Consider the following 21,321-nt stretch of genomic DNA (forward strand, 5'->3'; position numbering starts at 1 on the left):
AGAAGTTCTGTCTGTATCTTGTTTAACGGCGGTTGGCATCCATCTTAATGGTGCATTACCGCCACCCTCTGCTCCAGAATGTGCACTAAACATACATTCTAAATCTCTTCACCCAATCGCGCGTGTGCGCACACACGCGCGCACACACACACACATATATATACACAAACCTACACTTCACCCTCCCATCTTTGACCATCCTAGTATCCTATTCCTGTTTATTCGTCATATTCTATAAAAAACCCCTGTACCCCTTAAAAACGCTAAAAATACCCGGACTTGTGCTCTCTCACCCTGTGAAGAAGTTATCCTCAAGTCCCTTTTTAAACATTTCCCCTCTCACCTTAAAATCATGTCATCTAATTTTTGGTTCCCTGGGATAAAGACTCTGTTCCTGTGAACCTTCTTAATGGTATCCAATAATCCAGAGAAATTGAAACCAAACCATCTCCGTGTAATGTCCCCCTGCTTTTAGGTACATCTAACCATATGGAAATTAGAAGGCTTCCTACCTCCTCTGTTTGTATGTTCATTCCTCAGGCGGCTACAAGCATTGATAAACAACATCACATTGCGAAGGACCAAAACCAGCAAAGTAAATGGCAGGCCTGTAATCGAGCTGCCATCACGCAAGGTCTTCATTCAACATATCACGCTATCTGACGAGGAGAAGCAAATATATGAATCCGTAAAGAATGAAGGTCGAGCCATTATTGGCAGGTGAGGATCCAGGAATGCTTGGGAGAGTGGGTGTTGGTTAGTATTCAAAGTTCAGAGTAGATTTGTTATCAAAGTACATATCTGTCACTGTATGCCACCTTGAAGTTTGTTTTCTTGCAGGCATACTCAGTAAATCCAATGAAAGACTGCACCTAACAGGACAGACCAGCAAACAATGTGCAAAGACATCAAGCTGTGCAAATACAAAAGAAATAATAATAAGTAAACAGTAAATATTGAGAACATGAGATAAAGAGTCCTTGAAAGTGAGTCCATAGTGGGAAGAGTTCAGTGATGGGGCAGGTGAGGTTGAGTGAAGTTGTCTCCACTGCTTGAAGAGCCTGATGGTTGAGGGGTAATAACTGTTCTTGAACCTGGTGGTGTGGTTGTGGGTGTGCCATACTTCCTGATGGCCATAGCAAGAAGCGACCATGACCTGGGTGGAGTAGGTCCCTGATGATGGATGCTGCTTTCCTGTGACAACGCTCCTTGTAGATATGCGCAGTGGTGGGGAGGGTGTTACCCATGATGGATTAGAGCATATCCACTACTTTTTGTAGGATTTTAATACTGCTGCTTTTCCACATTTTGTTCCATGTAAGACCTTGAACATTTAAGATGCTGATCTTTTATTTGCATTGTAACTTTGAGCAGTGAAGTGGCAAGTTTTGGTAAGGTTGCATTTGTAGTTGATCCAATATATTTTCCAAATAGTCTTTTATTTCCTAGTTATGGGAATTATATAGAGTTGACAGCAATTAAGAGAGTGTATAAGTTAGAGTGTACAAGAACTGAAATTTGGAGTCCTGAAATTTGTCAATATATTTTCAGGGCGAACTGAAGAAAGTCATACAGCTCGGAAACAGGTTCTTCGGCCCGTCATGTCTGTCCTAACCATCAAGCACTCATTTACACTAATCCTACTTACTATTCCCCACCTTTCCATCAACAACATTCAGATTCTACTTCTAATTTACAGCTAGAGACAATCAACAGTGGCCATTTAATCTACTGACCCGCATCTTTAGGATGTGTGGGAAAACCAAAGTGCCTTCAAAGTACATGCATTATCATAGTATGTATAAATTATGCAGCCTCAAGATTTGTCTGCTTACAGGGAGCCACAAAACAAGAAACCCAAAAGAACCCAATTTAAAAAAAAGACTTAACACCCAATGAGCAGAGAGAGGAAAAAAGCAAATCATGCAAACAATAAAGCAAGCAACAGCATTCAGAATGAAATTGAAGCCATAAGCTGAAAGGATGGAACAGCTGCAGTAGGCCCATTTCCTCAGTCTCAGTTCATCACACAGTGGGGCAAATCACTGCAAAGCTTGCGGGCTTTAAGCCTGGAGCAGTTGGAGCATGCCACGGCCTCAGTGCCAAAGAGAACGGAGGAGAGCCAGACCCAACCCTTGCCTCTAGTCCCTATACCCTGCCTTTTCAGTCCATCTGGCCATGTGGCCCGGCGTTAAATTCTCTAAACACCAGGCCGTCCTTCCCACTTGGACCAGGGCCTCAGCACAACTGGCACGATTAGAGGGGGATCTTGCAAGGTCCAGGTGATGGCATCGTGTATAAAATTTGGGAAGTCCTCGAGTATAAAAGTTGGGAAGTCACACTGCAGCTATATGAAACTTTGGTGAGGCCAAATCAGGAGAGTGATGTTCAGTTCTGGTTGCCATGCTAGGAGAAGGACGTGAAGATGTTGGAGAGAATTTAGAAGAGGTATTGCCTGGATTAGCTATAAAGGTAGATTGGACAAACACAGATAATTTTCTCGGGAACATCAGAAGCTAAGAGGTGACCTGTACAAAATTTATGACAGCACAGATGGGTAGATAGAGTTTATTTTCCAGGGTGTAAGTGTCAGATGTAAGAGGGCAAAGGCATTTTGTTTATAAAATGGATGGTATAAACAAAATATTCTGCCAGGTGAGGTGGGGGAAACGGATGCAATACTGGCATTTAAACATGCAGATGAACGGGCAAAAGGATGGAGTGAGAGACCATGTGTAAGCAGATGGGTTTAGTATCATGGTTGGCACAGACAGTGTGGGCACATGGGCCACAATAGAGGAATTACGTCAACCCAGCTGCATTATATGGCCAACAAGAATTCTTGATAATTATTCCCATTTACCTAGTATATTTTAAATCGCTATGTGAATCTAGTTTTCTTTTCTTTTCATTGTTGGGAACAGATGACAGGAAGTTTGTTTCTAATTGCTTTTGTACTTATTTCGAACATTGTAATAACCTTGGGGTGCATAAATAAGGTAGACAGCAGGAAGCTTTTCTAAAACAGCTAACTAAAATGGGACAACCTAGATTTAGGTTAAAGGATAGGAAGTTTAGAGGCAACCTTTTTCACCCAGAAGTAATCACTTGGGTATACCGACAAGCTTGGAGGCGTGTACAGTTTTGGTCTCCATTTTTCAGGATATACTATTGGAGTGCGAGGTAATTTTACCAGGCCTGTAACATACATTATTGATTCTATTGTATTTCTTTGAGTGGCCACATGAAGGTAAATCTCAGAGTACTGTATAATGAAATACCATATACGGTGATAACTGTATTTTGAATTTTGAACTAATGGAGGCAGTCTCTCACACCATTTAGGAACTTTTGGGACAAGCTGTTGAATCACTAACACTTAGGAGTTTATGAATCAGGAGTCGATCATAGGATTAATATAGATGGGTGCTGGATGGTTGACATTGAAACGGTGGGCCAAAGAGCCTCTTCCCTTGCTTTATGATTCTTTGATTCTTGTTATTCTTTTGTTCTGGCTATTTTTGGTTATATTTGTCTTTTTACATTTCAGGAATACGTGTTTTCATTCACTGAGAAATTCAGTCCCTAGCTCTCATTACATGCTGCTCTCAAATGAACATGTTTCAAGGGTTAATGCTTATCTCCATTCCAACATTATTTTTGCAGATATTTCAGTGAAGGATCAGTTTTCACACATTACGCCGATGTTCTGGCCATCCTGGTCTGGCTGAGGCAGCTGTGCTGTCATCCACGTCTGTTTGCAAACTCTTCAGCTGTTATAGGGTCTACAGGTAGGAGCACCTTCTTGATAGGGTTTCTCCCCTGAATGAACTGGGAGACCAGTTCAGACATGTCTTTCTTCAATTTATTAAAATCCATGAGGAAGGGGCAATGTGGTAGAATTATTCAGCAGGTCGGGCAACATCTGTAGTGTTTAGCTTGTATATATCTCACTTCTTTTAAACTTGCCATATTCACCAGAAAATCATCAGTATCAGAGTGAAGCATGTAAAATCAAAGGTGCAGTAGAAGTTTGCTTGCATAACATTCATAGTCCGGAGGAACTGCTAGTTCGGCACCACTGAAGACCCTTTGGTGCTGGGTTATTGGAGTAGTACTGTAAACATCTTAGTTTCTGTATCAAGTTAATATCATTATGATAAATAGTGCAATGATCTAATAATTCTCCAGATAGACTTATTTCCTGAATTCTTCAAATATATGGCATCCAAGTACACTGGCCCAATCAGAAACAAAAGCTGGTAAATTCAGCAGGTCATGCAGTGTCAGTGGGGAGAAACACAGTTCTATTTGAGGACGGTCCATGACCTGAAAACTTGACTCTGTTTCTCTCCGCATGCAACAACATTTGACTGATTGAGTGCTTTCAGCAATCCGTTTTGTTCCGTATTTCCAGCTTCTGCAGTTTCTGCTGCATGAGTTTGCACAAATAGTTACAAGGATTGATATTTCTGCTAATTGTACTAACTGAACTTCAATACATTGTCTCTCCATTCTCCTTCTCTCTTTTGTTTTTACATTATCACTTGCTTTTTCTCTGCCCCTGCACCCCGCCCTTTTTCATCGCTACCTCACCTTTCTACCTCTCATTCACTCCCTTTCTCTCGTAGATAGTGCCACTCCTGATGAACTGAGGGAGAAGTTGGTGAAGAAGATGAAACTAGTTTTGAACTCTGGCTCTGATGAAGAGTGTGCTGTCTGTCTGGAATCACTAACTTTTCCTGTAATTACACACTGTGCCCATGTTTACTGCAAACCGTGCATCTGTCAAGTTATTCGGAATGAACAGGTTAGTGCGACGTTATGGAAATGTGTCTGTACTTTTGGGGCTTTTGGAGATTTCTGAGAGCTTATGTTAATTTCCTTGTATAAAATTTTGCTAGGTTTCCTCAGATTGGAGGAGCAACACCTCATATTCCATGTCCAACCTGACAGCATGAGCCTTGATCTCTCTGATTTATGAACATTTCCTCCCCCTTCCACCTTCGCTCTTTTTCCATCCCTACTCTGACTCCCTTCTACCCCTTCTCTTTTCCTCACCTTTCTATGACCTTCTTCTGGTGCCCCCCCCCCTCTTCCTATGGTTCACTCTCCTCTCCTATCAGATTCCTCCTTCTTCACCCTTTTACCTTTCCCACCTATCACCTCACAGCATTTCTCCTTTCTCCCCCCCCATCCACCTACTTTCCCCCTCACTTGGTTTCACCTATCATCTGCCTGCCTTTATTCTTTCTCATTCCCCCCCCCCCACCCCACATCTTCCTCCAGCTTCTTCCCTCTTCCTTTCCAGTCCTGATAAAGGGCTTCGGCCCAAAGTGTTCACCTCCATAGATGCTGCCTGACTGGCTGAGTTCCTCCAGAATTTTGTGTGTGTTACTGTGAATTTCCAGCATCTGCAGAATCTCTTATTTTTTTGTTTTCAATTATTTACCTTGGGGGTGACAGCCAGTCTTATGAAGTTGTGTCTTGAGTATTTAATACTTCATTTTCACAACGTCAATACAAAGTGGTTTTGCTTTGTACAGTATGTTATGGGTTCTCTTTGTTCTTGGTTTGTTAGAAATGCCGAATTAATCATTTATCCTTAAGTGGTCATGAGGTAAACCATCAGAATTAGGTTTAATATCATTGGCATATGTCATAAATTTATTAGTCTTGTGGCAGCAGTACCATGCAATAGAGAGAAAAAAGAAAACTGAATTACAATAAGTATATAAATAGTTCAATTAAATTTAAAAACTAGAAATAAAGAAGTAATGAGGTAGTGTTCATGGGTTCAATGTCCATTCAGAAGTCAGATGGCAGAGGGGAAGAAGCTGTTTTTGAATCGCTGAGTGTGTGCCTTCAGGCTCTGTATCTCCTTCCTGATGGTAGCAATGAGAAGAGGGCATGTTCTGGTGGATGGCAGCCTTTCCGCAGCACCGCTCCTTGAAGGTGTCTTGGATACTATGAAGGCTACTGCCCGTGACGGAGCTGCCTATGTTTACAACTCTCTGCAGCTTACTTCGATCCTGTGCAGTAGCACCACCACCCCCAACCCGAACCCCACGTCCATGCCAGATGGTGTGCAGCCAGTTAGAACATAGAACATATTAATCTACAGCATATTACAGGCCCTTTGGCCCACAATGTTGTGCCAACCATGTAACCTACTGTAGAAACTGCCTGGAATTTCCCTACTGCGTAGCCCTCTGTTTTTCTAAGCTCCATGTACCTATTTAAGAGTCTCTTAAAAGACCCTCTTGTATTTGCCTCTAGCACCGTCGGTGGTGGTGCATTTCATGTACCCACCACTCTGTGTGAAATACTTACCTCTGACATCCTCCTTGTACCTACTTCCAAGCACCTTAAGACTATGTCCCCTCATGTTAGCCATTTCACCCCTGGGGAAAAAGCCTCTGGCTATCCACATGATCAATGTCTCTCATCATCTTATACACCTCTATTAGGTCAGCTGTCATCCTCTGTCGCTCCAAGGAGAAGTTCACTCAACCTATTCTGATAAGGCATGCTCTCCAATCCAGGCAATATCCTTTTGAATTTCTTCTGTACTCTCTCTAGTATCCACATCCTTCCTGTAGTGAGGTGACCAGAACTGAACACAGTACTCCAGGTGAGGTCTAACTAAGCTCTTGTATAGCTGTAACATTACCGCTCAGCTCTTGAACTCTATCCCACGGTTAATGAAGGCCAACACACCATACACCTTCTTAACAACACTGTCAACCTGTGCAGAAGCTTTGAGTGTCCTGTAGACATGGGCTCCCAAGATCTCACTGATCCTCCACACTGCCAAGAGTCTTACCATTAATATTATATTCTGAGCTCAAATTTGACCTACTGAAGTGAACCACTTCACACTTATCTGGGTTGAACTCCATCTACCACTTTTCAGCCCAGTTCTCCATCCTATAATCGTTGCGTTGTAATTTCCAACAACCCTCCAGACTATCTACAACATCCCCAACTTTTGTGTCATCAGCAAACCCACCCTTCTACTACTTCATCCAGGTCATTTATAAAAATCACGAAGAGGAGGTGTCCCAGAACAGATCCCAGCGGAACTCCACTGGTCACCATCCTCCATGCAGAATACAAACCATCTACAACCACCCTTTGCCTTCTGTGGGCAAGCCAATTCTGAATCCAAGAAGCAAGGTCTCCTTGGATCCCATGCCACATTACTTTCTGAGTGAACCTTGCATGGGAAACCTTATTAAATGCCTTACTGAAATTCATATACACTACATCCACTGCTCGACCTTCATCAATGTGTTTTGTTACATCCTCAAAGAATTCAATCAGGTTCATAAGGCATGACCTGCCCTTGACAAAACCATGTTGACTATCCCTAATCAGATTGTGTCTCTCCAAATGCTCATAAGTTCTGCCTCTCAGTATCTTCTCCAATAACTTGCCCACCACTGAAGTAAGACTCACTGGTCTATAATTTCTTGTGTCATCTCTACTCCCTTTCTTGAACAAAGGAACAACGTTTGCAACCTTACAATCCTCTGGTATTTCTCCCGTCCCTATTGATGATGCGAAGATCATTACCAGAGGCTCAGCAATCTCCTCCTTCGCTTCCCACAGTAGCCTGGGTTAGAATGCTCTCCACTGTATGTCTGTAGAAACTTGCGAGTGTTTTTGATGACGTACCAAATCTCCTCAAACTCTTAATGAAATATAGCCGCTGTTGTGCCTTCTTTGTAGCTGCATCGATATGTTGCATAGAGTTGAGTACTTCATAGAGCTACGTCTGATGGAAGTAAGGGCAATTTGGAACTGAAGTAATTTAATGACCTGAATGCTGCTTTTCTTTTCTCAAGACAATTTGCATCTCTCACTGGTGATTTTACTAAGCGGTTGTCCACAAATGATCAGGAGAAACTGGTTGGCTGAAGAGCCAAATCAGAACTGAGAACATTTAACTATTTACATAGCTGTACGTGATCTGGAATTCACGGTCTGAGATGGAGGCAAGTTCAGTGGAATGTCTGGAATGGGAGTTGGAAAGGGAAACAAAAGGCAGAAAAGTAGGATGAGTTAGGTGACTCTTTTCCAGAGATAATAGGTCCAATGTCTGCCATGTGAAGGCCTGTCTGATTTGTACTTCAACGATGTTTTGAAGCAAAACTCACATCATGTTATTGTGATAGTTGTGACCCAAATTCAGCAGTAGATTATTGTTTGAAATAAGGTCCAGTGCTATTTCTCTGTAAACATAATTTCACCGTAAATATCTATGTGAAGAATTTTTTAAATGATTCATGCAAATTCAGTCACAACTCGCAATGGAAGATTATTTATATTTTTTAATGATGCTGAACCCACTCATTGAAATGGTAGAACTTACTGGAGCCAGGGGCTTCCTTTGATCATTTCCAAACGGAGAACATTATTTAGTATTAAGTGCACTGCATAGGTACAAAATGGTAACAGCCTGCACGGTTGAACCAATCCTGTAGGAATCTGCATGGACACCTATAAATGAGGTCTTTCTTATTTTACTGCAGTCACTAATATGTACTGCAGTGTTGATGCTGTGATCTTAAAAGTTTCGATAGCAATGCCTGCAACACACACACAAAATGCTGGAGGAACTCAACAGGCCAGGCAGCATCTATGGGTAAAAAGTATAGTCAATGTTTTGGGCCTTGCTTAATGGTAACAAAGGAGTGGTGATCAATAGCAAACAGATGATTAAATGATTGGTAAGTTATGTGTGAATGACTGATGTAAGTTTTACTCTGACTTGTGTTTCACTGCGTAAGTTACTGGGGGGAGGGGAGGACTACTGTATCATAAACATATTGGGATAAGAGATTTGTAGCTTTATTGTCACATTGACATTGAAACGTAGTGAAATGCATTGACACTCAAGATACAACAACATAACATTGGGAAATTGTTTATCTGAGTGAACAGAGGTGGCTTTACACCAGTTGTGTCTAATCAGTGCTGTGCTTGTCCTGCTCGACTTTGGTAGCCCACTGCTAAGTGCCCCTTGTGCAGGACAGAGATTCGAGTGCAAGAACTGGTGGAGTGTCCTCCTGAGGAGACTGATTCGGCATCACTTGACAAAATCCAGCAGGCCTGGGTCTCCAGTTCAAAGGTGAGACAGAAGCCTTTCATATTCAGTGCACATTTGTGCGAGAGATGCACTGCTGTTAGGAGTGGATTGCAGCAATGTCATCTGTGGAATGTGAACCTGTAGTTTTTTGGAAAAGCCGGCTGTTGCATTGTTTGTGATCTAAGCGAGCTTATTTCTGTTTCACTGCATTTGACAGTAAATGACAGTTGTGTGCTCAGATATAATCCCAGAGTAGAGACTGGGCAGTCCAGCCTGTCGCGACATTGGGATTATATCTGAATTTTAAAGTTTCCATTTACAGTTGTTGGGGGGAGGGGGGAGTGCAGTAGGAGGAGATTCCACTGTCCAAGAGAATTTCAGACTAAAATATTTGAAGGCAGAAAATGTCTGGAATGCCTTTCACATTTTTTAGTGTGCTTCATTTAATATGATTTACAGAAATGACCTTGTAATAGGAGTTCCTAATTTTATGACTGGAAAGTCTGGTTTGATGGTAAACTGAACTGAAATTCCTAAAAAGGACTGGAGGATAAAATGCATAGGATTTTCATTTGTTCTCTGAAGGCATTGCAGCTCATGCCTAGCTTTGCATGGTAACAGAAAATAATCCATTACATTAGCCATATGACATAAGAGCAGCATAAGGCTATTTGGCCCACTGAGTTTGCTGTGCCATTCAACCATGGCTAATTTTTTTTTCTTCTACATTTTCTTGCATTCTCTCATACCCCCCCCACCTTATAATTAAGAACCTATCAATCTGTCTGAAATACGCTCAATCACTTAGCTTCCACAGCCCTCTGTGGCAACGAATTGCACAGATTCACACCCAGCTGAAAAAACTCCTTGTCTCACTCCTGACTTAGTACAGTATATGGTCAAAGTGGTTACTATATTTGTGCTTGGACTGGTCACCCACACAGCATATTTACTGAAGTTTCATTAAGCTCTCAGGAACAATATTGTGGTGTTTTTTTTTTGCTTGTGCAGGGATCAATTTTGATGATCACATTTCTTCTGTGAATTTAGACTCCCAGTGTAATTTTGCACTTTGATTAACCTTGTTTCATATAAGCACAGGACTCCTGATGCTGTTTTTTCCTTTTTCTCCATGGATGATAATTCTTTCATGTGATAAATTGCTGTCTGCACTTAACTTCACAGCCCGGAGATGATCTTCTTTTTACAATTATCCAAATGCAAACTGGCGGGCGTGGTGAGCATATCATTTGATAGAAAGGACACTGTACACCCTGGAATGATTCTGAGGGATGGGAACTGTTGGAAGGAGATGCTGTTGTAAGGAGGGACAGTTCCGAAAGCCTTGAGAAAAGTATTTGAGTGCATCATCTGATAGCGAGTCGGATAATTTTCTTCCTTTCTTTTCCAATCTTTTTATTAATTTTCAAAATTATAAACATAACAATATTAATGAACAGAGATTGGGATTACATTATTAATAATTGACATTACAAATATAGCCTTGGTAATACAGATGTATAAAGTTTCCCAAACTCTGAATATAATTAAACATGATAGAGGGATAAATGAGAAAAAATCTTTAAAAAAAAACCAAATTAGAAAAGAAAAAAAAAATAACCTAAACTAAATAAAACTTTAAAAAAAAACAGAACTATAGGGAAAAAAAAAGAGACATGCTAACATTGGATAGAATCATTAATGTCGTTAACTCCACTCTATCTGTGTATTTAAGTTTTTTTTAAAAAAAGGATTCGAAAAGGTCAAACTACATCATATGGAAATGTTGAATAAATGGTCTCCAAGTTTCTTCAAATTTGATCGAAGGGTCGGAGGTGCCACTTCTAATTTTCTCTAAATTTAAACGATATAGTTTGAGAAAACCATTGAAATGTAGTAGGGGGAGTGACCTCTTTCCAGTTCAATAATTTTGCTGTCTCCCCTTGCAGGTGGATGCCCTGATGCATTCATTGATTGAGCTTCGAAAGCAGGACCCCACCATTAAGAGTTTAGTTGTCTCTCAATTCACAGCCTTTCTTACTCTTATAGAAACTCCTCTCAGGTAGGTGAAATCTTGGGCTTTTGTTCCTTTTTTTTCTCTTTCTTTGACTAGCAGTAGTTAGTGTTTAGGAATTCTGTTGTACCCTTTCTGTTGAAACTCATTTTTAACCAAGAAAGCCAAAAATATGCTCCAAGGCTCTGTACATTCATAGTAAGAAGTCCTTATTTTTTTTTGTAGTCAAATCCTCTTGTAAATGAAGGCCAGCAGGGTTGCATTGTATCGGGAGCAGGAAGAGGGCACATTATTTTAATTTTATTTAGAGATACCGTATAGTTACAGACCCTTTGAGCCCGCATTGTCCAAATACATCCATGTGACTAATTAACCTAACCCTTGCATCTTTGGACTGTGGGAGGAAACCCACATGGTCAACGGGAGAATGTACAAACTCCTTACAGATAACAGCACAATCGAACCTGTGTCGCTGCACAGCGTGATGCTAACCGCTATGCCACAGTGCTGCCTCACTTATTAGTGGTTCTCTGGCACTGGCTACGTGGAAAGGAATGGAGGCAGACGAGTGCCATCTTCCCCAGGTAGGCCACTGCAGGAAGGGTTTGGAGAATGGTGGCAGAATTGTGAGTTACAGACAGAGTGCACAAGATTAAGTTATCTTTGGCATAATTATGACATGCTAATGACAGAGCAAGGGTAGAAAACAGTTTTGAGGGGATGAGGCAAGGAATTCTAAGTTTGTCAGTTCTGTGTAGGAGGCTCCAACCTGTTTGGAAGTTAGATATAACCTCCCTTTGTCCCAGCGATGGGCTGGTCCAGTGTGAAATATATTTGCTTCTAACTATTGAAAATGGATAATGTGATGTGTTGCCACTGTGTTTATTTGATACCTGTCTCTTTCTCTTCAAGGATTAAGTGTCCAAATATTGGATTCTTGTTGGCACAATCAATTCCCCCTAAAAATGGTGCCTTGAATGTCTGTATTGGATGACAGTGTGGATTTTGGATCAGGTTGTGGCACAGGGAACACTGGGTGAGGTTAATGATTTCATTAGGAGATCTCCCTTTAACATAAAGGGGGATATAAAAAGACTCAAGAAGTAGTTTAACACAACCTTCTTACCTCGAGCAAGGTCTCAAATTTCTTTATGATATAGAAGGAGGCCATATGAATCTCTGGCTCACGGAGCAATCCTTCCAGTTTAAGATGGTGCTACTGAAGACATGCGACAGCTTACTGGTGGTTCAAAAGCTAAGGAATTTGATTAAAAACATGTTAGCAACACTTTTTTAAAGTGAGTTGTGGTAAACTACCACCATAAACAATGAAGCCAAGTTGAGAGATGTGCCCTGCTGGTACGTTGCGAACTAGGAGTGGTGCTGGTTGGAGTGAACGATTTGGAGCAGAGAAGATAGGACAGTGGAGTTCTGATGCTTGTCCAACTAATCTGGGTGTGAGGGTGGATTGCTCTAAGCGCTGAGACGATTTGGAGAGGTCGAGAACGACTTCTTTGGCAGTGAAATCCAGGTCTGAAGCAAATCGCTGGGTGGCATTTTCTAGGCTCAAGCGATGTGCCATGGCACGGCCCAAGTCCTAATGCAAGGTACAATACACTGTTTGGGCAATCGAAATGCTGGTCCAGAGAGACTGGAAAGCCAGGGTGTTGCTAGTCAGGTGAGGTTGGATCATTCTGGGAGGCGAGCCGATTTGGAGAGGTCAAGAACAGCTTTCCTGGGCCCGAAGTAATTCATTGCAGCAAGGCCCAGGTCCTAGTATGAGGTTTGGACAATTTAAACGCTGGCCCAGATAGGCTGGCGGCTGCTTTCTCTGCAACGCTAAGGCTGTGAGACTGCCCCTGTGGCCGCTATGCTTTCTGTCTGCAATCTTTGCTGCGATTTGTCCCACTAACATGATGAATTGAACACCGAGGCTTTGGGCCTACTCTGCGCTGCTCCAGGGATTTGGATCTAAGGACTCGGTTTGGTTCAGAATGCTTCTGTTGTTGGCATGATTTGTTTGTTTTTCTCTTTCTCTGTGGTCACTGGGGGTTGGTCTTATTTAAAAACAAATTAATTGGCTTCTTTTGAGTTCCTTGCATTGCGGCTGCTTGTAAGCAAACAAATCTCAAGGTTGTATAATTTTGTACATTCTTTGATGATAATTGCACTTTGAATCCTTGAATCTTTGTTCCCCTCACTGATTTTCACTGAGACCTATTCTCCTCCCCCCACCATTCCCAAGATGCTAAAGGAACTCAGGTCAGGTAGCATCTATGGAAAAGAGTAAAGAGTTGATGTTTTGGGCCGGGACCCTTCTTCAGTGCCCTTCATCCTGAAGAAGGAGCTTGGCCCAAAACATCGACTGTTACTCTTCCATAGTTACTGCCTGGCCTGCTGAGTTCCTCCAGCATTTTGTGTGTGTGGATTTCCAGCATCTGTAGATTTTCTTGTGTTTGTGATTTACTCTCTCCCCCCATCCCGCCCCCCCCCCAAAATTCCTGCCGGCTACCACTCCCAACCCCTTCCAGACCTTATCAGCCAGCCACAGTGTTGGGGCTGTTTATGTTGGTCAGTTAACCCCACTATCTGTGTGTCAGAGAGGCCAGGGGAAGCCCAGAGGATGACAGAAGAACTGCCAGCTCCACACACTCGGCACCTGAGGTCAGGAGATTGAACCAGGGTAGCTGGGGGCATGAGGCAGCAGCTTTACCTGTTGTGCCACTATGCCCTCATGGCTGTACAGAGACAGAATTACGCTTTTGACATGAGGCTGCCCTTAAGTCAAGGCTAAATACAAATTAGAGGTTCATCACCACATATGCCACACGGGCACTCTACCTTATCAATGTCGTACTATCAAACAGATCTCTGCCTGTCCTTTTTTTTTTTGTTTTCTTCTCTTCTGCAACTGGCCCTCATCACTCTAGCTCTGCTCCTCCTCCTGCTTGTTACTCACACATTCGTCCCACTGCTTCCCCTCCCAATGCTCCCTCCATTTGTTCCGTGCTCTACCTTCCTCTCCTATCAGTCAGTCATCTTCAGCCCTTTGCCACTCTCACCTAACACCTGCCAGCTTCTGACAACATTCACACTCCCTGCCCGCCCCACCAGCCTATCACCCACTCGCCTGGATCCACCTGTCACCTGACAACTGTTGCTCCATCACTTCCTTATACTGGTTATCTCCCCTCTTTCTTTCAGTCCACATGAAAGATCGCCACGTGAAACTTCAAATAAACATCCACTCCTGATGTTCTGTCTTCTCTCTTATCCATCAGGCAGGAGACAAAAAAGTCTGAAAGCACATACCACCAAGCTCAAGGACAGCTTCTAGCCTATTGTTATCAGACTCTTCAATGGACCTCTTGTAGGATAAGATGGACTCTTGACCTCATAATCTACCTTACTATGACCTTGCACTTTATTGTTATCCTGCACTAATTTTTTTTTTTGTATTTTTACACTTTATTAGAGTCATAGAAAAACTACAGCACAGAAACAGGCCTATCTGGTGTGTGCTGAACCATTTAAACTGCCTAACAATTCTGTATTGTTATTGACTTGCTTTGTTCTACCTCAATGCCCTGTATGAAAAGTTTGCAAGACATGCTTTTCATTGTATCTTGGTATATTATCTTTTCCCTTCATAGATAAAGCCAGATCTGCTGAGATCCCCCTGTGTTTTGCTCTTTAATTAGGTCAGCATTAACTCCAGGCTTCACTTGTGGCCTTTGGTTGGATTTAAGGCACTACGGACCTGCGTCAATTCAAGTGACAAGATTGAACTGAATTGAATAACGTGTATATCTTTTGTTTTTGTAGACAAGAAGGCTTCACTTTCACCCGCCTAGATGGCTCAATGCCACAGAAGCGACGGATAATCGCCATCGAGTCCTTCCAGAGTAGCAGTCCGGGCTCACCAACCATCATGCTGCTCTCGCTAAAAGCTGGTGGAGTTGGACTGAATCTCACAGCAGCTTCCCGGGTATTCCTCATGGATCCTGTAAGTAGTGACCAGGAAATTTTGGACCCATTTACTTCAGGAATTCATGCAGCTGCAGCCTTTTTAGACAAAATTAAACATCTAATTGAGTAGTTCCCATTACTTAGGCTCAACATCAGGTGATACTCTTCTTCCTTATTGGTTACCAGGGCCTGGAATTCTTGCCTATAAGCTCAATTCACCTCACTTCCTCCCCAAGTGTCTATTAACAAAAATACTGGAGTAGATCAAAAGTTCGGGAATCCTTTCTACGGTTAATAGCAATCTGAATCCAATAGCAACATTGCTCGGAGTAAGTAAATTGTAGGACGTAGGTTAACGAAGGGGGAGAAACGTTATTAATTAGTAACTTGCATCTGAGCCGTCTGTATAAACTGGATGAGCAAGTATCTCTGCTGATACACACATCTGGTGGAAAGATTAATAAAGGTTTTGAAGGACATGGAAAAAGGCCTTTTGGCCCACTGAGTCCCTACTGACCATTAGTTACCTGTTTACACTAATTCCATTTAATTCCTCCCCTCCCCTCTGACCTACTGTACACACTAGGGATAATTGACAGTGGCCAGTTAACCTACCAGCCTGGGACAGGGAGGAAAGTAGGGACCACACAGTAACAGGCAGAATGTGCTAACTCCACACTGACAGGACTGGAGGTCACAATGAACCTGAATCACTGGAGCTGTGAGGATTTTCATGCATTGTGAATTTCTTTCGGGTCTTTGTGGGAAACAGTATTAACAGAGGTTGCTGTCTGCCGCTAGGCTTTGTACTAACGATGCTCTTCCGGCATTATCCATGTGTCCTAGGCTTGGAATCCTGCTGCCGAGGATCAGTGCTTCGATAGGTGCCACAGGCTGGGCCAGACCAGAGATGTTATCATCACCAAGGTAATTGTAATTCCACTTCAGAAGGACAGGGGGAAAATAACTCTTCTCTCAAGCCATTCCGGTAGTCAGCGTGAAAACCGACGAAACTGCAACAGCTAGAAATCTGAAATAAAATCAAAAAATGCTGAAAACACCTGGCGGGTCGGGCAGTCTCTGTTGGGTAAGAAACAGTTAACGTTTCGGACTGAGGGGGGAAGAAACAGTTAGCATTTTGGACTGAAGCCCAATCAGCAAATTCATACCAATTCAGATCTGGGTGTGAATTGCTAGTTACAGGGAGGTATAGGGTGGACTCTTGACCTCACAATTTACATTTTTTTTTGCACTTCATTGTTTACCTGCACTGCACTTTCCTTGTATGTTGTTCTTAGAACAGTACAGCACTGGAATAGGCCCTGTGGCCCACAGTGTTGTGCCAAACCAGCTAAAATGTAAATCAAACCCCCCCCCCCAAAAAAAACGAATCCCTCTGACGTACAGAATGTCTGTTTCCCTTCATTTTTCTCACACAGGTGCTGATTTAAATGTCTCTTAAAAGCCTCTAATGAATTTGTCTCTACCACCATACAGACAGCACATTCCAGGCATCTACCATTCTCTGAGCAAAAAACTTACCCTTCACATCCCCTTTGAACCTACCCCCTCTCACATTCAATACATGCTCTCTAGTATTAGACATTTCTACCTTTGGAAACAGATGCACCCTGTCTACTCTTACCCATGCCGCTCGTAATCTTAATCTTAAAGTCATAATCTATCAGATCTCCCCTCAGCCTCCTCCACTCCAAAGAAAACAACCCAAGTTTGTCCAGCCTCTCCTGGTAGCACATGCTCTCTAAACCAGGCAGCATCCTAGTAAACCTCTTCGACGTTCTCTCCAAAGCCTCAACAGCCTTCCTATAGTGGGGCGACCAGAATTGTGTGCAATACTCTAGGTGTGGCCTAATCAGAGTTTTATAAAGTTGAAACATAATCTCTTGACTTTTGAACTCAATGCCTCGACTAATAATATTGTCTTACCTCGTTCTACCTTGATGCACCGTGTATGACATAACCTGTATAAACAGTATGCAAGGCAAACTTTTCACTGTACAGCATCTTGGTACATATGATCAAAATATGGTAAAAACTGCTAAACTATTTGAAAGAACAGATAGGGCAATAAATATCAACCTTCACAGTGCTGCCCACATCCAGTCAATTAATGCAATATTTTTTTTGTTTGTATCAATTCTTAGAAGCTCTCTTTTATTTATATATATATACTACATACAGTCCTAGAATCACTATTTTTCCAACTGCAATGCTGAGCTCCAAGCTCAAAGAATCACAGATCTGAAGGTGCTTCCAGTTGGAACAGGGTATTACATGGACCATCATTGTAGTGAAGAATCTTGTACCTTTTTCGCTTGATCTTCTCTTTCAACTCCTGATCACTGCCTTCAATGAATTTATGCCTGTGTGTTCTCAGCCCTCTGGAGAAGAGAATTCCAAGGATTCATCACCCTCTGGGTGAAGAACTTTCTCCTTATTACATTGCTAACTGTCCTGCCCTTTGTTCTAACTCTGGCCTCAAGTTCTAGATTATTCAACGTTCCTGTAAGAGTTTTATGAATTTAAATTGAATGTTTTCCAAATACAGACCCATTTTATTTGATCTCTCCTCTTATGATGGACATGCTGTTCCAGGAACCCACTCTACTTTATCTCATTTGAACTCCCTCTATGAGAAGTACATCCTCTTTTAACTGTACACCCTACTCAAATCATGGTCTTACCAAGGGTTTGTATAATTGCAAGAAGCTGTAAATTTTAAGAGAGGATTTGATGGCAAAAGTCATGGCCCTAACATATCGTTTGCCCTCTTAATTATCTACCACTCTCGTATGTTAACTTTCATAACCTGTGTACAGTTAGGTCTCTGATCATCAACATTCAATCACTTAAAAAATATGATTTCAGTGGTTGGTGGAGAAGACCCTGAGAGGCAGGATTTATGAACATTTGGAGAGGCATAATATGATTAGGAATAGTCAGCATGGCTTTGTCAAGGGCAGGTCGTGCCTTAAGAGCCTGATTGAATTTTTTGAGGATATGACTAAACACATTGATGAAGGAAGAGCAGTAGATGTAGTGTACATGGATTTCAGCAAGACATTTGATTAGGTACCCCATGCAAGGCTTATTGAGAAAGTAACGAGATCCTAGGGGACCTGGCTTTGTGGATCCAGAACTGGTTTGCACACAGAAGGCAAAGAGTGGTTGTAGACAGGTCATATTCTGCTTTGGAGGTCGGTGACCAGTGGTGTGCCTCAGGAATCTGTTCTGGGGACCCCTTCTCTTCGTGATATTTATAAATGACCTGGATGAGGAAGTGGAGGGATGGGTTAGTAAGTTTACTGATGACACAAAGGTTGGAGGTGTTGTGGATAGTATGGAGGGCTGTCAGATGTTACAGCGGGACATCGATAGGATGCAAAACTGGGCTGAGAAGTGGCAGATGGAGTTCAACCCAGGTAAGTGTGAGGTGATTTATTTTGGTAGGTCAAATATGATGGTAGAATATAGTATTAATGGTAAGACTCTTGGCAGTGTGGAGGATCAGAGGGATCTTGGGGTCTGTGTCCGTAGGACACTCAAAGCTGCTGCACAGGTTCACTGTGTGGTTAAGAAGGCATACGGCACTTTGGACTTCACCAACCTTGTGATTGAGTTCAAGAGCCGAGAGGTAATGTTACTGTGCTCACTTCTGGTCACCTCACTACAGGAAGGATGTGGAAACTATAGAAAGAGTGCGGAGGAGATTTACAAGGATGTTGCCTGGATTGGGGAGCATGCCTTATGAGAATAGGTTGAGTGATCTTGGCCTTATCTCCTTGGAGTGACAGAGGATGAGAGGTGACCTGATAGAGGTGTATAAGATGATGAGAGGCATTGATTGTGTGGATAGTCAGAGGCTTTTTCCCAGGACTGAGATGGCTAAAATGAGAGGGCACAGTTTTAAGATGCTTGGAAGTAGGTACAGAGAGGATTTCAGGGGTAACCCAGAGAGTGTTGAGTGCGTGAAATGGGCTGCCGGCAACAGTGGTGGAGGTGGATACGATAGGGTCTTCTAAGAGATTCCTGGATAGGTACATGGAGCTTGGAAAAATAGAGGGCTATGGGTGACCTTAGGTAATTTCTAAAGTACATGTTTGGCACAGCATTGTAAGCCGAAGGGCCTGTATTGTGTTGTAGGTTTTCTATGTTTCTTTTTTGAGCATTTTAAAATCTATTTTAGCACCTGTGGACTCAGCTACTGTCCTCTAATAACTTGGAAGAACAGTAGAATGTGTGGAGCTCTTTTTTTATGTATGACCATTTTGATTTTGTGTTATGAATTTGAAATTAAATTCTTCCTTCCATTAAAGCTGATTGTAGTTTGCAAAACCTTTGTCATTGTTCAGTAAAACTCCCCTTTTTTTTATGTTTGCAGTTCATTGTGAAGGACTCTGTGGAGGAAAATATGATGAAGATTCAAAACAAGAAACAAGAACTTGTTGCAGGAGCTTTCGGATCCAAACGACAGCGGGAAATCAAGCAGGGCCGGATTGAAGAGATCAAGATCTTGATCAACATGTAATAGCAGTTTCTGCTGGCTAAAATGTTTTGTTTCTTCCTTCCAAGAAATCTGACCAAACAAATTTGAATGAGAAGATATCTTTAATACAAAATGTTTAATGACTTCCTAAAATGAGTCTATAAAACAAATCCAGTTTAATATATGTGCCAGTGTTTTTCCGATGGAGCCGATGCTGCATTCAGAAGAACCAACCCATGGATGCAACATCAAACCACAGAGATTAAAGTAATTTCTGTCAAGGGAAATCTGAACGTACCACCTGTACTTGTTCTTGCATTTCTTCCTAATTCAGCAGATGCAATTCTGAGCAGCTGCTATTTCATCTTGCTAGCAATTTGGGGAGCGTTCTTGTGTGACTGTTGTGCTCGCAGACAAATGCTACGCAGGCCATTACGCTTGCCCTCAAATCCTCCCTTAAAAATGATGTCTTCCTGCATGGAATTCAAATAGGTATACAAAATTTTGAGGGCTATAAGTGTGGTAAATGCAAGCAGGCTCTTTCCACTGAGGTTGGGAGAGACTAGAACTAGAGGTCATGGCTTAAGTGTGAAAGGTGAAATACTTAAGGGGAACTTGAGGGGGAACTTCTGCACTCAGAGGGTGGTGTGAGTGTGGAACGAGCTGCCAGAAGAAGTTGTTGAAATGAAACCCACATCCACATTTAAGAGAAATTTGGATGTCCATGGACAAGAGGGGTATGGAGGGCTGTGGTCCAGGTGCAGGTCAATAGGATTAAGCAAAGTAACTGTTCAGCATGGGCCAAAGGGCCTGTTTATGTGGTGTTGTGTTCTGCGACCATAAATATGTGAAGAGGGTTGATGCACCTTTGACATCTGATCTGACGCAAAGGCAAGTGTGTTTCAACTCATCCTAGAGTGGTGGAGGCTGAGAGGTGATCCAATAGAGGTTTATAGAAACAGAGAAAACCTACAGCACAATACAGGCCCTTTGGCCCATGAAGTTGTGCTAAACATGTCCCTACCTTAGAAATTACATAGGGTTACCCATAGCCCTCTATTTTTCTCAACTCCATGTACCTGCCCAGGAGTTTCTTAAAAGACCCTTTCGTATCTTCCTCTACCACCGTTGCTGGCAGCCCATTCCACACACTCACCATTCTCTGTGTAAAAAGCTTACCCTGGGGAAAAGCCTTTGACTATCCACACAATCAATGCCTCTCATCATCTTGTACACCTCTATCAGATCACCTCTCATCCTCTGTCACTCCAAAGAAAAATGGCCGAGTTCAGTCAACCTATTCTCGTAAGATTATGAGAGTCATTTTTCCCAGTGTTGAAATGTCTAATACCATACATAGGGCATGCACTTAAGTTGAGAGGGTATAATTTTAAAGGAGATGTGAGAGGCAAGTATTTTACCCAGTGGTGGGTGCCTGAAATGCGCTGCCTGTGGTGGTGGTATAGGCAGATACGTTGGAGACTTTTAAATAGGCACATGATTGTGAGGAAGACGTATGGATATGAATATTGTGCAGGCATTGGGGATTAGTTTAGTTAGCTGTTTGATTACTAATTTAAACATTAGTTTGGCACAACATTATGGGCCAAAGGTCCTGTTCCTGTACTGTACTATTCTATGTTCTAAGGAATCTGGTTTGATTAGATGTGCGATCTAAGTGGAAGTTATGGGGAAGGAAAGTAACCTGTGCAGTAAGTAGAACTTTCAATTACATGT

General features: G+C 42.2%; 1 protein-coding gene across 3 annotated transcripts in view; it reads left to right on the forward strand.

Moving 5' to 3' along the window:
• hltf (helicase-like transcription factor) overlaps positions 1 to 19,896 on the forward strand; it is an 81,673-nt gene extending 61,777 nt beyond the window's left edge. For all 3 annotated transcript variants that reach the window (XM_063045384.1, XM_063045382.1, XM_063045383.1), the window contains exons 18-25: positions 541 to 720; positions 3,667 to 3,791; positions 4,632 to 4,810; positions 9,011 to 9,136; positions 11,044 to 11,156; positions 14,934 to 15,114; positions 15,924 to 16,004; positions 19,480 to 19,896. In XM_063045384.1, coding sequence (XP_062901454.1) covers positions 541 to 720; positions 3,667 to 3,791; positions 4,632 to 4,810; positions 9,011 to 9,136; positions 11,044 to 11,156; positions 14,934 to 15,114; positions 15,924 to 16,004; positions 19,480 to 19,626 — 1,132 coding nt within the window. In that variant the 3' untranslated portion in view covers positions 19,627 to 19,896. The remainder of the gene's footprint in view (positions 1 to 540; positions 721 to 3,666; positions 3,792 to 4,631; positions 4,811 to 9,010; positions 9,137 to 11,043; positions 11,157 to 14,933; positions 15,115 to 15,923; positions 16,005 to 19,479) is intronic.
• The last annotated feature ends 1,425 nt before the right edge of the window (positions 19,897 to 21,321 follow it).

Source organism: Mobula hypostoma, chromosome 4 (genome assembly GCF_963921235.1).
Source record: "Mobula hypostoma chromosome 4, sMobHyp1.1, whole genome shotgun sequence".
Lineage (NCBI taxonomy): Eukaryota > Metazoa > Chordata > Chondrichthyes > Myliobatiformes > Myliobatidae > Mobula > Mobula hypostoma.